The 15,008-nt window shown below is 49.3% G+C and overlaps 1 protein-coding gene across 2 annotated transcripts in view; it reads right to left on the minus strand.

Moving 5' to 3' along the window:
- The window catches only part of LOC101797327 (vascular endothelial growth factor receptor kdr-like), a 131,562-nt gene extending 117,160 nt beyond the window's left edge, over positions 1-14,402 (minus strand). For both annotated transcript variants that reach the window (XM_027465515.3, XM_027465514.3), the window contains exon 1: positions 13,796-14,402. In XM_027465515.3, coding sequence (XP_027321316.3) covers positions 13,796-13,856 — 61 coding nt within the window. In that variant the 5' untranslated portion in view covers positions 13,857-14,402. The remainder of the gene's footprint in view (positions 1-13,795) is intronic.
- Positions 14,403-15,008: the final 606 nt, after the last annotated feature.

Raw genomic sequence — 15,008 nt, forward strand, 5'->3', positions numbered from 1 at the left:
CTAATTTAGCTTGGTGCAAAGATCAACTTTCTACCTCCTCAATAACACACTCTTCTTTAGATGGTGTGACTACACGTGAGAAGTGCCATATTGCTGGCCGAGTGTATCAGAAGAAGTGGCTGAATGAGCGCTTCGTGTTCTGTAGCCTCTCTGGACTTGCTTCACAAATGGAGTTTACCAGGTGAGTGTGGAATTTGTGTTCACCATTGTCCAGAAACCCATCTCACCCCAGGTCTCTTGGCACCGGAGGCTCCAGTGACAGTCATTCTGGGAGGGAGAGAGGGAGACTTCTCCCCCTCTTGCTAGATGTTGTCAGGACACCTCAATACATCCCTCACCCTTAACTGATCATCGCACCGGGCTTCAGTGAGACATGTAAGTCCCTGAGGCATCTTTCTGCACGTTGGGCTCTGTCTCTGCAGCGTTCTGCAGAGGACTACTGCAGAGTTACTTTATTCCCAGAGCCTTGCAGCATGCCTTTGCCTTCTTCAGCCACTTCACAACCCCCTCACTCTGTGGCTCTGTGCTTTCTCTCTCTCCAAACCCTAACTCTAGACACTCCCCAGGTCCAATACACGTCCCACCAGGGACTTCCCCCCAGACTGGCCAGGACTGAAAAGTTTGGCCAGTCCTCAGCCTTTCCTGGCAGCCCCTTCATAACCCCACTCACACTGGGACTCCTCTCTCTCTCTCTCTCTCTCTCTCTCCAAACCCTAACCCTGACCCTAACCCTACCCCTAGACAGCGCCCAGGTCTAACACCCACCATCTTTTGCTTTCTCCATGGCTATGCTCACCCTCCAAGAGCCTTTTAGGGTGAAGGTCCAACACCCTGTGCTGAAAAATGGGGAAGTCTTTTGTGGAAACTGATACTTAAGCCCTAGCTTAAGGTTTGGGTAGGAGCAGACTTCATAGGAAAACACCCAGGTCTGTGCCAAAATGGCAATAACAATAATAATCGTAGCAGTCTGCATTTCTAAGATTAGTTGTGTGATCGCTTACAAAGGGATTTAACCTTGCAACATGTTTGTGAGGTTGGTAATTAATTGCTATTATATACTGCTGGAAACTGAAGACAGATAAGATAAGTATCTTACTTAAGGTCATACAGGAAGCCTGCAGCATGGCAGGAATTAGAAGTCAAGTTAATTGGCTCCCAGTTGTGTGCTGAGCTGTGGGATCATACATGGCCAGCCTCTCTTCAGCTCCACAGGGGCAGGAAAGAGCTGACACCAGCAAATACCTGGTGTGGACTGCAGCGTCCCCTCCTGTGAGGGTGGCCAGTGGGGCAAGCACGAGGGGCAAGGAGGAAATAGCACGCAGCAGTATTTGGAGCCTTTGCTGCATGCTGCTCGTTCCTCTTCCCGAAAAAACATGCAAATTCTAGAACAAGCGTGCTCCTAGAAAGAGGGACTTCTCCTTTTGCTTCCTCAATTTTGATAAATCTACTATTTGTTGCACAGTCTGATACCTGTAAGTACCTGATTTCTGCTGGGTGAATGCACTAAGAATACAAATGTGCTGTGAGGATGTGAGGGCTACCTTCCTTTTCTGAGGAGGGGAACCTCCTCCTGAATGTCAGCACAAACACTCAGTCACACACCAGGCTCATTAACCAGCTCTCCAAAATGCACCTCCAACATAGATGTGCACAGGGGAGACGAGAACAAACTCTCAATCTGGAATCCTTTAACTGTAACACTCAGCAGGGGAAGCCATTAGACAGGAGCTGAAAATTAGCTTTGCAAATTTCTCTGTGCCAGAAGACACAGTCAAAATGAAAACCAAGAGGCTTTTTGGACTATGGTTGCAATTGAAGTGACACTGCATCCATTTGCATGTGTGTGTGCATGTGTATGTGTGCTTCATGATTCCTCCAAGGAAAGCTGCAGCGTATGTGTGGGCCAAGAGGCTGAGGGAGGTGCTGCATTAAAAAAAATTGAGAAAAACTGTAGCCTTGCAAGCCCTGTGCATCAACGCCGTGCACCTGGTGGTACCCAGGTAAGCAGACTGTGCACGGCAGCGTTAGCAGGGAGTGGTGTGTGAGACACACCTTTTGGAAGGGACAGGCAGCATTTCAGAGGTAGGCGTCACACTCCTCAGACTGTTCAAAGGTGTTTGCAGGAGATAGGGTAACAATGACTGACCTAGTCTCTAATCTTTTTCATCAGCTTGGCTCTGTTCCCATGCAAAGTACATGAGAACAAAACATGTTAGTGCAAAAGAGCAGCGGAGAAACCCAAGTTCTGTAGCAGTCTGTCTGGAGGACAGGGGAGAGATTCATTTCTGGCAGTTCAGGCAATGCCTACCACGGGATCCCAGTCCTAATCATTGCAACCTTTAGTGCCTCAATATCCTTGTAGCTTTAAATGGCTTCTTTGGTGATGGAAGTGAAAGATGAACTAAAAATGTGGCTCCCACCACTGCAGTGCCTGAGCTGCGTTTTCTCTTCTCAATGTTTATCGCCCCGACTTTCCAGGGAAGAGGGGAAGTGCTGGTTGCCCTGATTTGCAGAGGGGCAGAGGCACAAAAGCAGCAAACATCTCTGTTCTGGAGTTAGCCATCTGTCAAAAACATTGCAGGTGTGCCCCCAGGGGATCTCCCCTGAGGCGTTTCTCAAAGGACAGGGAACCAAAGTTGAGCTGCTTCCACGTCGCAGCTTACATCCAACCCCCTTGACCACCTTGGTTGGTTTGGAGCACAGCGCCTGGCCAGCACCACCCCATCTCCTTCCCAGCTCAGCCCAAATCCTGCAGACCTGGCCTGGTCTCCTCTGCTTCTGGCCCTCCTGGCATCACCAGCGGCATCATCGCCACCGCGTCTGCCCGAAGCACTTCCACCCCCAGCCTGGGCTGCAGGGAGGCTGCTGGATGTGCAGCGTGTCTAACAAGACAGCAGTTCAAGGCAGAGGAAGACATAAAACCAAATTATGCCCGACTCCACGTTCCTAAGAATGTAAAGGAAATGCAGGCAAAAATGAGCTATACAGCTACAGAAAGTTAATGTATGCTCATTTGTGTATCAGAGCATTGTCCGGGGGAGCTCTCAGTTTCCTCTCAGGATCTATAATGAATAGGCCTATAAGAGAATGTTATGGCAGCAGAGATTTCTCTTTTCCTACTATTTAACTTAGAACAATATAGAATCAAAACAAAAAGGCAGCCTTTCAAAGACCAGCAGTACAATACACGCTAAAGGACATCACTTCAGCCTTAAATGAAAGAGCCCGGGAGACCTTTGCCCTGTGTATGCTGAGAATTCCTCTCCCTTGATCATATACATGGCAAGGAGATTGCTGTCTGAGATACCCCACATCCCGCCACACCCCGGTGTCACAAACTCGCTTTCGCTACCAGCAGATGACAAGACCAGAACCCAGATAAGCAGAAAGATTTTCAAACAGGAAAGATGACCAAAGGAATTGGGCTGTTCTGGGCTCTCCTGAAGTTGCTCTTTGACCCCTTTTGCTGTCCCTTTGTACATTTGGTTAGCCTTGCTCTAAATGTAGGTGACACCAGACAAGACTGGGAATTAAAGAAGCAGCAGCCCAAAACAATGGCTCTGCAAGGCGTTATCTGCCCAATTCGTCAGGGTGAAGTATTTATCTCCAACAGTAACAGCGATGGCTTTAATTGTGGCGTTATTAACTGCTAGCTGTCATTGCTGCTCAAAGGATGCAGAATAAATGCACAAAAAGAATTAAACACTACATCAGAGATGTCCAGAACCTAGAACAGAGATCCCAACGTCCTAGGAAAAAAACCTCCATTTTTGCCTTTACACTGTGCACTGCACTGTGTGTTAAAGATTACACTTTGCCTTTTGTTCAGGAAAAGAGCTTGTTCTCAACGCTGGTGGTTTCCATCTTCTCAGGTGCACAGCGCGGTTGTGCCAGGTGTGACCCAGGGAAGGAGAAGCTGTGTGAGGAGGAGGAGGAGGGGAGGTGACTGCATCACTGCTGTTTGCGCATCCCTCTGCCACTGCACAAGGAGAAAAACTTCAGTGGCTTTTCTCTGCAGCAGACCAGCCCCTAAAGGACGTTCTGCAGTACTGCAGAGGCAAGGCGAGCTATCCGGGGCACATTTCTGTCACATGCACTTGCAGACCCTGCGACAACTCGTTGCCTTTACAAATGGATTTGATTTATGCTGGTAAGAGGTTCACGCTGTCAGCTTTTTGTCTCGTATTTCTGGCGTAATTGATTCTGCCCAGTCATTTCTCTTGCAGTGATTATTCCTCTTTTCCCAAGCAATAGCTGCCTGTTGCTGAAAGACACCTTAATCTTTTTAATGTAAACTATCTTGAAAACAAGATTTTTAGATATAAAATTTCTGTTACACCAGGAAGATGTTTAGACTGAAATTCTTAGCTCAGGCGGTCTCACTGAGGGACATCCCAGTCAGAGGCAGACAGAAAGGCAGAAAAAGTTGCGTTGCTCAATGACCAGCCACAAATCCATGTAGCATTTAAAAGTCTACGTGAACATTTTGAACAGTGATACTGTGATATAGTACAGTGGAAGAGCTACGCAAACTCTCCTCCATGGGAATCAAAAGTAGTTCAGTTTTAGCTTTTCCCCTAATCCCACTTTGAGCACGGATTTTTCAGCTCCTCTGCCCTGATTTTCTCAAAAGTGCAGGACGAGTTTGGCAAATGAAAACTGAGATTTATACCCAGACAAAACTGTCTCCTTTCCCCTTCTTTTGTCCTTGTGCCAGAAACTCTCGAGAAAGCTGAAGATACCGTCATGAAGAATGTTAAAACAAATTGTGGCACATATTCTTGGGATGAGGAAAGGAGAGCCTTTCTCTTGGGAGCATTAGTCTGTGCTCGTAGACTTGTGGGATGTCGTAGTGCCTGTTTGTGGCTGCCTGCCCTGTTTGATATTGTTTACCAGCTCTGACGCTCTGGATAGTACATTAGGAAAGAAAAGTTAGCAATTGAATGTTAATAACAACCACAGTTATGCACAAACGTACAGAGAGATCAACTTCAGGAACCAGAGGAAGGCACGCTACGTCATGGTTTATTAACTGAAATTAATAATGGTGTTGCACCATGCAGGCTTGAACATCACATTTCAAATGCAAAGTAGAGAACCATAAAAAAGGCAGAGTATGTGGCTAATTTATAACAAATGTGTTTAGCCTTGGAATAAAGATCACGCTGCAACGAATACATTGTGAAAGCCCAAACTGCTGAACCCCCTAAGGGGTTTCTAGTCCCTTGTTCTCTTCCCAGAATGTTCACCTGGTACAGGCCTTAGGACACGAATAACCACATCTGTCGGTCTTTTTAGTTGAAAGGAGTATAGATTGGACAGTATCCCCAAATAGTCCCGTGTCTCCATAATGCTAAGACTAAATCAGACGTGTATACATCCTTCTTCAAATGTAAGGACAACATTTCCTGGTGGGGATTTGCATCTGGAGCCAGATGGGGGAAACCTCCGACATCCCCTTCAGCATCCTGCTCGCTCCTGAACTCACCTTGCCCAGGCAGCTCCTTCATCCCAGCAGCCATGCCATAGCGGCCCTTTTGGTTTTGGCCTGTACCTCCCTTTCATCGGGGCGGGTGATGTTGCCCAGGAAGAGCTGCATTTCACATGTGGCGAAATGCAGCACGCCACAGCGAGCCAGGTAATGGAGCCACCCGTGTTTATCTGACATGGTGCAAAAGCCATGAGAAAATGGTCCACGTGTGAGCACAGCCTAGAAATTCAGAGCAATTCCAAGCCTATAAATACATCACACCGAAGACGTGTTTTGTCTTTCTGGACAGAGTTAGAACCTGATATATTGGTGGATTAAGTAATAAAACTGTTAACGGGATCATTAGTGGCTTCGTGGTAACAACCAGCCCTGACTTTCCCAGAGACCCATGGTGTCATTGTATTTGGAAAAGCCTTCGCTGAGTAGGATGATGAGCTGTGAGAAACACGCGGCTGTCTTTCAAAGTGCGATGGGCCAACTGCACTGAGACCGTAGCCAAAGGAGGCTCTGCCCCAGGCAATCCCTCCCCATCACACGCTGTGCTGGGTTCACGCTGACGTAGGGTTCTGGAGATTAATCACCCTCTCTGGTGATTCCGATTGGGCCAAGCCCCGCTCTCTTCCCTGAGTTCTTACTCCATCGTTACTCAACAGGAGATTTGCCAAGATTGAGGAAAAGTTGTTTTTAAGCACGAGAACCTCCGGGAGGCTTAGCGGAACGGGACCTTCAGGGCCAAAATAAACGCCAAGCGAGCGCACGCGCGGCCCCACGAACAGCAGCCGGGGTGGCTGGCCCCGAGGCCACCGGTGCTGCAGCCTAGGGGCAGGGCCACCCACTGGCTTTCCCTCTTCTTAGAGAGCCAGCGGGGTACTGAGCTTTCTCACTGCGATTTTTCACTTCCAAAACGAATTGGGATTTGCCAACAAGATCAGTGAAATCTCCACCTCTATCAAGCATGCGGCAAGAGAGCAGCTTTCAGCCAGTTCTCTTCTCACTCAGATCCTACCACAAATGTAAAACCAACCGAAGTAAAATAAATGTTCTTGGTCACAGAAAGGCAAATTCAAAGACAGGCTATTGTGTTCAGCTTTAAACCTGTGTAACGGAGAGCAAAGATCGACCCAAGTGCACGAACACGAAATGAAAATAACCCAGACATCATCCGTTTGTAGAGAAAAAATGTGGCAGGCTAAAAGTTTAGCTGATTCTCTCTGCTTCACACCATGTAATAGCTTAAATTGTGTTTAAAAGGTTCTCGGGGTGACATCATCGTTTCCATTCACTTGAATCACCCTTTAATTGTAAGAGTACAAATAGTTAAAAGCTAGCCAGATTTGCTGTTTAGCTCTCTGTCCCCCTGTGTCATGCAGCAAGAGCTGCTACAACTTCCTCGCCTGGTGTACACCTACCAAGGGGTCTGGGAAAAGCATTTCTCCCACACCTGGGCGCTGCATTAGGAGCTCTGATATCCCTCGTGGGCTGAGGAGCAAAGCAGTACCTGGGCTTTAAGCAGTGGCTGTGCATGAAGTCCTTTCCCTTATCTTTGCAAATTAGCGCTGATGGAGTTAATTTGCAGCGAATGGAGAGGGGGGGCTGCGTGGAGAGAGGAGCTGTACCTTCAGCTGGACAACACTGCACCTGTGGGATTTATTTTTCTGCAAGGAAAGACAGGGACCTTGAGGCTTGCAAGTGATAATCCACTGTGCCTTACTTCCCTCCTTTCAAACACAGTTGCATACGTCTTCCTGTTCAGGGCTCTGGGCAATCTCTTCCAACAGCCATTTCCTGTATGAAGGCGTACTGTAATTAGGATTGCCCACAAGAAGGGTTTCCAAATGCTACTGTGTGGGCATGTGTTACAGCCCCTCGGGGAGGCAGCTTCAGGCAGCTGGAAGAACAAGTGAAGAAGCAGAGGGGAAAAACACTTTTTATAACTCCTGGAGGACACGCTGTCGTAGGCATCCGCACATTAAAGGCCTGAAACGGCAGCCCCTGCGCAACCAAACCCCCAAATTCGGGAAGTCCAGGCTTGGTATCAGCTTTCAGGATGATCCCTGTGGCTACAAAGAGCCAAAGCAAGCCCTTCTCAGTAGCAGTGAGGGAATCTAGGATCAGGACTGGGATACTAAGGAGGCTCCGTGCCCGTATCACCAGCTGCAGGCTTCTGGAGACAAGGAGAAAATAGCTTCAACTCCCAAATTATTGTATTCAGCGCTAATTTCAGCTAATGAGGTATGGGTTAATGGCAAACAGGATGAATCCCTCACAGGATAGCTGTTTGTGTGTGTGTGTTTGTGTGACATATCCCCAGTCAGTGACAGGGGCTGTCCCAGTTTACCCACAGCTAGGGAGGAGTGGGCAGAGTCGCCCCGTGGAGATTGCTGCTTTTTCTGCAGACTGACCTTAGGGTATCTATAAGGAAGAATTTAAGGTGTGTAATTTCTGAGCTGTGGGCTCTAAGGAAGCAAAGATTTTGACTGCAGTGTTTTAAATTCATGGAGATTTTTTAAAAAATGGAACAGGTAATGACTAGGTCAAGCTTCCTTGACCCTCAAATCAAGAACAATCCCAGAAGGACTGAAAACTCCCCTCTCTACTTCCTTGGCAATCGTGTTCCCACAGTTCAGAAAAACACAGGAAGATCTAAGGAAACCTATGTGGAAATGCAAAAGACAAAGGCAAGTGGTCTGAAAATAGAAGGCTGGTCCATATATTTCCTTTACATTCTGGTCCTGAGTCCAGTTTTTGGCTGAATTTTGAAATCTCAGGGAGCATATGCTTTTGCCATTCTCAGCAGGGCACAAAGGAAAATAGGCTTGTTTGGCCTTGCCTCGTTTGAAGGGTTAGAAGAGGTCCTTTCCTTCTTACCCACTGATGTCTAAGATTCCTTTTCAGTGCTGAAAGCTTTGCAGCTTAGAGCCGCAATGAAAGCCCCGAACGCTGGTTGCACACGCACCATGCACTAGCTGTGACTCTTTTTACGTTTGTGGATACTGGGGGGGGAGGCTTGAAAAAATTGCCCTTCAAAAGTTGAGTTCAGCATGAAGACTTGGTGTGTCTGCTTGCAGAACACCAGGGATTTGGCTGCAGGTCTCAGACCCTGGCTTGGCTAACTCTGCACCAGGCACCATGTAAAGGCAAAATTGATTTTGGTACAGGGAAGAGAGACTGTGCAGACCTCTAGAGCTGAGAAATTCCTCCAGACTTTTTCTAATGTAAAAATTCGAGGAATCCTGAGCCCTGAGGGGAGTTTAGGAGACATCCAGGAAAGGGGGGAGTGAGCAGGAGAGGGGTGTAGGATGTAGTGAGGACAAAAAGTATGTGCTGTAAAGACAGGCTAATCCAAGGACTTGGGGATGAGGGCGTTGGGCTGCCTTGTAAAACAGTTCACACATCTACTCACTATCCATCATAAAATGGTTCACAGACTCACTCCCCACCAGAGTACATAGCTGTATGAAACTGTTAGCGACTGCCTAATGCAAAGCTAACAACTGCACGGGGCACTGGCTCAGCTGCCCTCAATATGTGGATTCATTGCATGCAGTTTCCCAAACCTCTGAAAGCAAAAAGCTGAGATGGTCCCTCCGGGGCACACGGGGCAGTGCTGGTTGTGGCCGCATGTGCTGCACAGCCTGCCTCAAGGACGGCAGAGAAAAGCCCAGATTCAGCTCTGTGGAGTGGGCACGGGACTGGAGATTCTTTCCAGCTTCCTATTCCCGTTACTGGAGAATGCAGGAGGTCCGGCCAGGTCACCAGATTTACCTAGTTCAGTTCTGGATGTGTGCTGATACCTGGTTTCGGGTGGGCCGGGGTTCCCCACGCAAGTGGGTGCAGCACTCGGGCAGTGTGGAGCTTGAACAAAATGGGCAGCAAGCAGTTTTGTTCATCACAGGCTCATGAGATCAGGCTCCCTACCTTCTTTGAACCTTCCTCCTTTCTCACTTGAAGCAAATGGCTCACGGGCAAGCCCCTAAGATCACAACTCCTATACAGAAAGCCTCTCTTCACATGATTTCTTCTAATCTTGGCTTGCTCCTGGTGATTGCAAGCTCTCTGCTGCTAAAGTTCTGCTCCCTGGGGCAGCCTTCAAGCGTGTGCTTATATTAAATGCCATTTCCAGATAATAACCTTGACTGGCTGATTTTGGCAGGTTCTCCTATTTTCTCAGTGGCCTTAACAAGAAAAATTAAAGAAGTGCCTAACCCAGGAGATCAGTTCTCTGTTGCACACGTTTTATGCCCTCTTGTTTATGTAGCCAGCTTTTCTGGCCATGTGGTGGAGTACAGCTAGATGCTCTGCCCGAAGGTGAGAACCAAAATGCCTCGACTGGCACCCAGCAGCCTTTGTGTCCCGTCAGTCATTCGAGCTGCTTTCTGAAGGAAAACACTTGGGACACATCTATTTTGCTCCTGGCTGTTGTTTAGATATTCTGAATATCCTTTAATTGCTTCCACTCGTAATTTCCCATTCCAGTGACATCAGGCTGGTCTAGAGAAAAAAGGAAAGGTGGAGCAAGGGAGATGAGAGGGAGTAAGCACAAGAACTTCGGCAGGGCTGCTAAGCTTCAGTGTCCTTCTCATACTCTCTGTGAAAGTCAAACGCTGCCTCCTGGAAATTTCCTGTGTAGTTTTAAAAAATGCAGGTTGCTGCTGCTGCCCCCAAAACTGTTTTGCTACGTAAGCTGAAAGCAGCTCCTCTGTTCATCCTGTCCTTTGCTGATGATCAAGTGACCCTTGCTGCATATGCTTTGCAAATGTCTTTGGAAGCAAAAGGCACGTTTCATCTCTGAGCGTATGCAGCATAAGGCAGACTTTCACCCTCCTTCAAACCATGCTGGCAGTTTGGAGGACAAACTTACAAAAAGAGGCAGCTCACGTACCACTGACTGTACCTAAGAAATCTCTTGTGCTTGTTGGAAACCTTTTGCAATAAGGTAACCTGCCGGCAATACACATATTGTAAATACAGCCCGACTCAATGGATTACTTCAGACTGAGTTGGGTTGAACTACTGCTTTGCGAGCAATTCAGAGACCATACAAAAGAGTAGAGACCACTCAAATGTACACTGCTGCTCTTATTTAGATTCATGTGTATTGGCAGACCAAAGGGGAAACGTGTGCAGATAAATATTTTTGAAATTTTAAAAGAAGATATGTTAAGTTCTTGTAACAGAAACCTTCAACAAACAATCTGGTTTGTATTCTCAGTATTCTTTTGGGTACGATGCTGGTTTTTAGAAGCTCAGGGAGTATTCAGAAATACTTTGCATTTTTTTCCTTGCCTTAAATAGATGAATTAGTGTAAGAGATTTCCAGTTGGTTTTGAAAGTGGCAGCTTCAGGCAGAGAAGCTCATATATCACAATCTTATAAAAAGTCTCCTTTGCTTTTTATAACATTTTCCCACAGTAAAGCAAATGTTTAGAAATAACACCAATTAAGAGACACATTTTTGGTTTACTAGAACCGATCAGCAGCCCATATTGTCGGCTATCCAATCCTCCACTTCCCAGCACTGGCTGCCTCAGAGGAAGGCAGAAGCACACCCTGAATGCCTCTGCCTTCGCAACAGCGCGCCGCCGGCTCCGCAGTCCTTCTGGCTACATGCGGTGGGCACCCTCGCTGGCAAGCTGGCAGGGTTCTGAGCTCCTGAAGCTTTTGATTAGCTCTTGACATGTGGCACATTTGAAATGCATCTGTTAGTAAGCTAAATTGCCTTTCCTGGTACATTTGTAGGTCTGTTTGCAGAAGAAGTTGCAAAATGAAACAAACAAAAAATGTTAAATTCCAAACTGGCTTCAGTGTCAAAGGGATCAGGCAGGACCTAATTTTAATTCTCGAATCTTGTTAGTTTTCCAGTGTTACGTCATTGCAATTACCGTGTTTCTTCCAATACCGGAAAAGTTATTTGGAAAGCGTATATATTAAAAACTTTTTGATAATAATATCAAGGAGCGAAAGACACTACGGAAGGTACTGCCAGTGTCAATAATTCTTTTCAGATGTTTTTTTTAAAGGCCTACCTAGAACTTGTGCCAGCTGTCGGCATCTCCACAACTATTATTACTATGTAAAAAGTTTTTAGCAGAAAGCCCCTAACTAGTACAAGAAAGAGTTTGAAATAAGCTCTGTAATAAACGAAAAGAAAGCAGATATTTCATGATACCTGTGGAACTGTCTTAGGAAATTTAAAGACACATGAAATATTTTGAAGCTACATTTTAAGATGGGGCAGGAATTTGTTGGGATGAAGTTTGCACGGTCTCTCCTCCCTGCTAAACGTGGACACGGAGCGAATGATCCTCCTTGCACCGAGTTCTCTGAAGGAGACCACCCATTGATCTGGATCAGTTTTACAGCTATGGACAACTTCTGTCCTCTCGTATCCCTGGCCCACGTAGGGGATCTGCTGAGTTGCAAAGCAGGACATAACGACACAGCAGCTGCAACCACTGATACAGAAGGAGAGGGCACTCCAGCTCCCTTGCTGAGGTTTGGTAAGGGCCACGAGTGTTCCCTTTCTCTTGGCTGCCTGGAAAGTCCTGCCCAGGAAGGTGCCCCTGGGGCTGGGCAGCTGCACTGCCCTCACTCAGCACCTCAGGGGCAATGTCTTTCACCGTTGCAAAATCATCTGTCTGCCTTTTAGATGTTTGGGTTTGAATCAGATTCAAGTTCTTCAGCGTAACTCTGCCTAACTTTGACCAGAAAGATCCCAGAGGAGGCTTAACCTACAGCCTGCAGGACAGATCCATGCCTCTTGTCCCTTGGGAGGTCAAACAAAGTTTGATTAAATTCACCGCTGGAGATGAACTTTGAGGGAAAGGTGACTGAGGAGTTAATACCTCACTAACATCAGTGCTATCCAGAATCCTCCGACTTCCTGGCCCTGTTTCAGTTTGGCTTCCAGCCTAATTAGGGCACACAGACACTGTGCTAACAGATTCTTTTCCTAATGATGGACAAAGGTCTGACAGCCATAATGCTGCTTCCAAATCCATCATGAGCCTTTGCCTACAGGGACAGTCAGCGATGTGCCTGTCTTCCTTTCCTTCTCACTGGATGCACACATTGCCTTCTCTCTGCCAGGCACTGATGAGAAGGTGAGCCTGGACCAACTTCCAAAGCTGTTAGCACCAAAAGTGCCAGGAAAGCAGTGCTGGTAAGTGAAGAACCAAGGTGGCACTGCAGTGTGGGTACCATCTCTACCCAACCTTTTCACCCAGCCACTGGGGTGCCACTGCACCATGCTCCACTTCAGGAGCACTTGCGGCAAGAGGTGCTTTCTCCCTTCTGCCCAACACTCGCCCTCATCTCCCTCCGATCCGCAGAAGTCTGTGGGGATTTATTTATGCCTTTGTGAAGCTCCAGGCTGGATTTCTGGTAACGTACCTTCTACGGGCAGCCCTTCCAGCCTGTGCATTAACTGCCAGTTAACACATGCATGTTGGCCAGGTGGAGCAATTAGAGGACCCCTCAAGGATACACAGGCTCCCTGTTCCCCACCAGGTGCACCTCAGGGTGCAGCTCCTGGTGTCCCGTGCGGCATGGGACCACGGCACCAGCCTTACTGGGGCACTCGGACCGAGGGTCACCAGAGTGCCGGCCATGGAGGGCTCTTTGGCCTGCACCATTTGTGGTGGCATTTATTTATTTTTTTTCAGGAAAAGCTGGACAGGCAGTTTGCAGCACGACCTGAGGATAACTGCTTATTGTGCAGGGAGCTGTGGGGAGGATGCTGTAGGGGATATGTGAAATGCCCTGGGCTAGCACCTTGCAGCCAGCCTGGGGGCGTTTCTGCAGAAGGAACCCATCTACGAGTGGAGCCAAGAAAACCAAGGATGCTTCAGCGTGTCCACCTCATGAAACTAACCCCCAAAAGGCTTGTAACGTGCTGAGCACCCTGGGAAACCCATCCACCACCCAACAAAACTCGCGGGGATCTGCCTTCAGAAGCTACCTAGCACCTCACCCCCTCACCCAGCACGTGCCAACGGAGTAACTTCACCGAGCACAGCCGAAACGCCAAACCCTCTGCGTTACCCCTGGGCTCCCCAACCCCCACAGAGACCCCCAAACCCCGCAGCCTCCCCCCAAAACTTACACCCCCCCCCCCAACCCCACCAAGCCCCCCCAGCTCCCCTCAGGGGAGCCGGGCAGCGCCCCTCGCCCGCTCCCGGGGAGACCCCGCGGCGCCCCCTGGCGCCCGTCCGCCCGCTCCCTGAGGCGGCGCCGGGCGCCTCCGGTCCCGGCCGCGTCCCGGAGCCCTCCGGGGGGCTCGTCCCGGGGACCTCGGGCTCTTACCGGGCGTCAGCAGCAGCAGCAGGGCGCAGGCGGCCGTGGCGGCGCTGGGCCGGGGGGCCATGGCCGGGCGGAGAGCTTGGCCGGAGCGGGGCGGGAGGGGCAGAGCGCGGCGGGCAGCGAGTTGCCGCTGCCGGTCACCGCCTCATCCTGGCGCCGCGGGGCTGGTTCTCGCCGTCTTTTCTTCCCGAGGTGCAGGTTTTTTAAAAGTTTTGTTTGGTCGTTTGGAGATCCGGGATAACTTTATTCCTCGTTTTGTTTTGTTTTGTTAATTCAGGGGGGTGGGAGGCAGTGACGGCGCGGAGTAACGCGAGGGGTTACTGTAACACCCCGAAAACCTGGACCCCCCCAAAAAAAACAAAAATAATAATAAAATAATAATAATAATAAAGTTTCCTGCGGTCGGCGAGCTCGCCTGGAGCTGGGGCTGAGGCGGCCGCCGGGATGGGGGCGCAGGTGCGGCGGGGCCGAGCCCCTGGTCCCGTCCCGTCACCTGCCGGGGGACGCCCCGAGGGGCTCGGGCATGGCCGCAGCCCGCCCAGGGGCTTCTCCTCCTCCTTCTCCCCCACCCCTCCGGGTCCGCTTTGCCTTGGCTGGGAAGTTTGATACGAGCCCGGGATTCTTTATAGGGACAGGAAAAAAAAAAAAAAGAGGAAGGAGAGACGTCACCAGGCAAGGGGACTTCACTCTCTCTCTCTCTCTCCCTCCCTGTCATTTCACAGAGCTCCTGGATTTCCTGTTGCTGCTTGAGATGGGGCAAAGGAACGAGCCGAGCTGTGCCCCGCTGCCTCCCTGCCCTGCAGAGCTGGAGCTGCGCTAGCATCAGGTGGCAACATCCCCCCCGGGCCTGTCCCCGCTTCCCCTGAAAGGCAGAAGGGCGCCCGAGGTGCCAGCATCCCCTCCCGGCACAGGGAGCACAGGGTAATGCTGCCGAGGAGCGCTGGAGCACTCTCTTTACTCCCTTTCCCTGGTTATTTTGCAGTTTGGGTTCTCCCGGTGCTGCTCTGTGTGTCTGTCCTGCTGGAGTGCCACCCTAGTGCTCCCTGCCCCACTGCCTGCAGTGTTGCAGCAGCCGCTGCCAGCGCACCCCATGCACTTGGGGCACAGAGAAAGTTTCTCGTTGGAGTAGGACATTCTGGGCAGCTCTAATGTTGTTAATATTTACACAGCTCAGCTGCCTCCATAATCTCTCATGGGTTTCTCGTAACAGCTGCTT

The sequence above is a fragment of the Anas platyrhynchos genome, chromosome 10 (genome assembly GCF_047663525.1).
Source record: "Anas platyrhynchos isolate ZD024472 breed Pekin duck chromosome 10, IASCAAS_PekinDuck_T2T, whole genome shotgun sequence".
Taxonomy (NCBI): domain Eukaryota; kingdom Metazoa; phylum Chordata; class Aves; order Anseriformes; family Anatidae; genus Anas; species Anas platyrhynchos.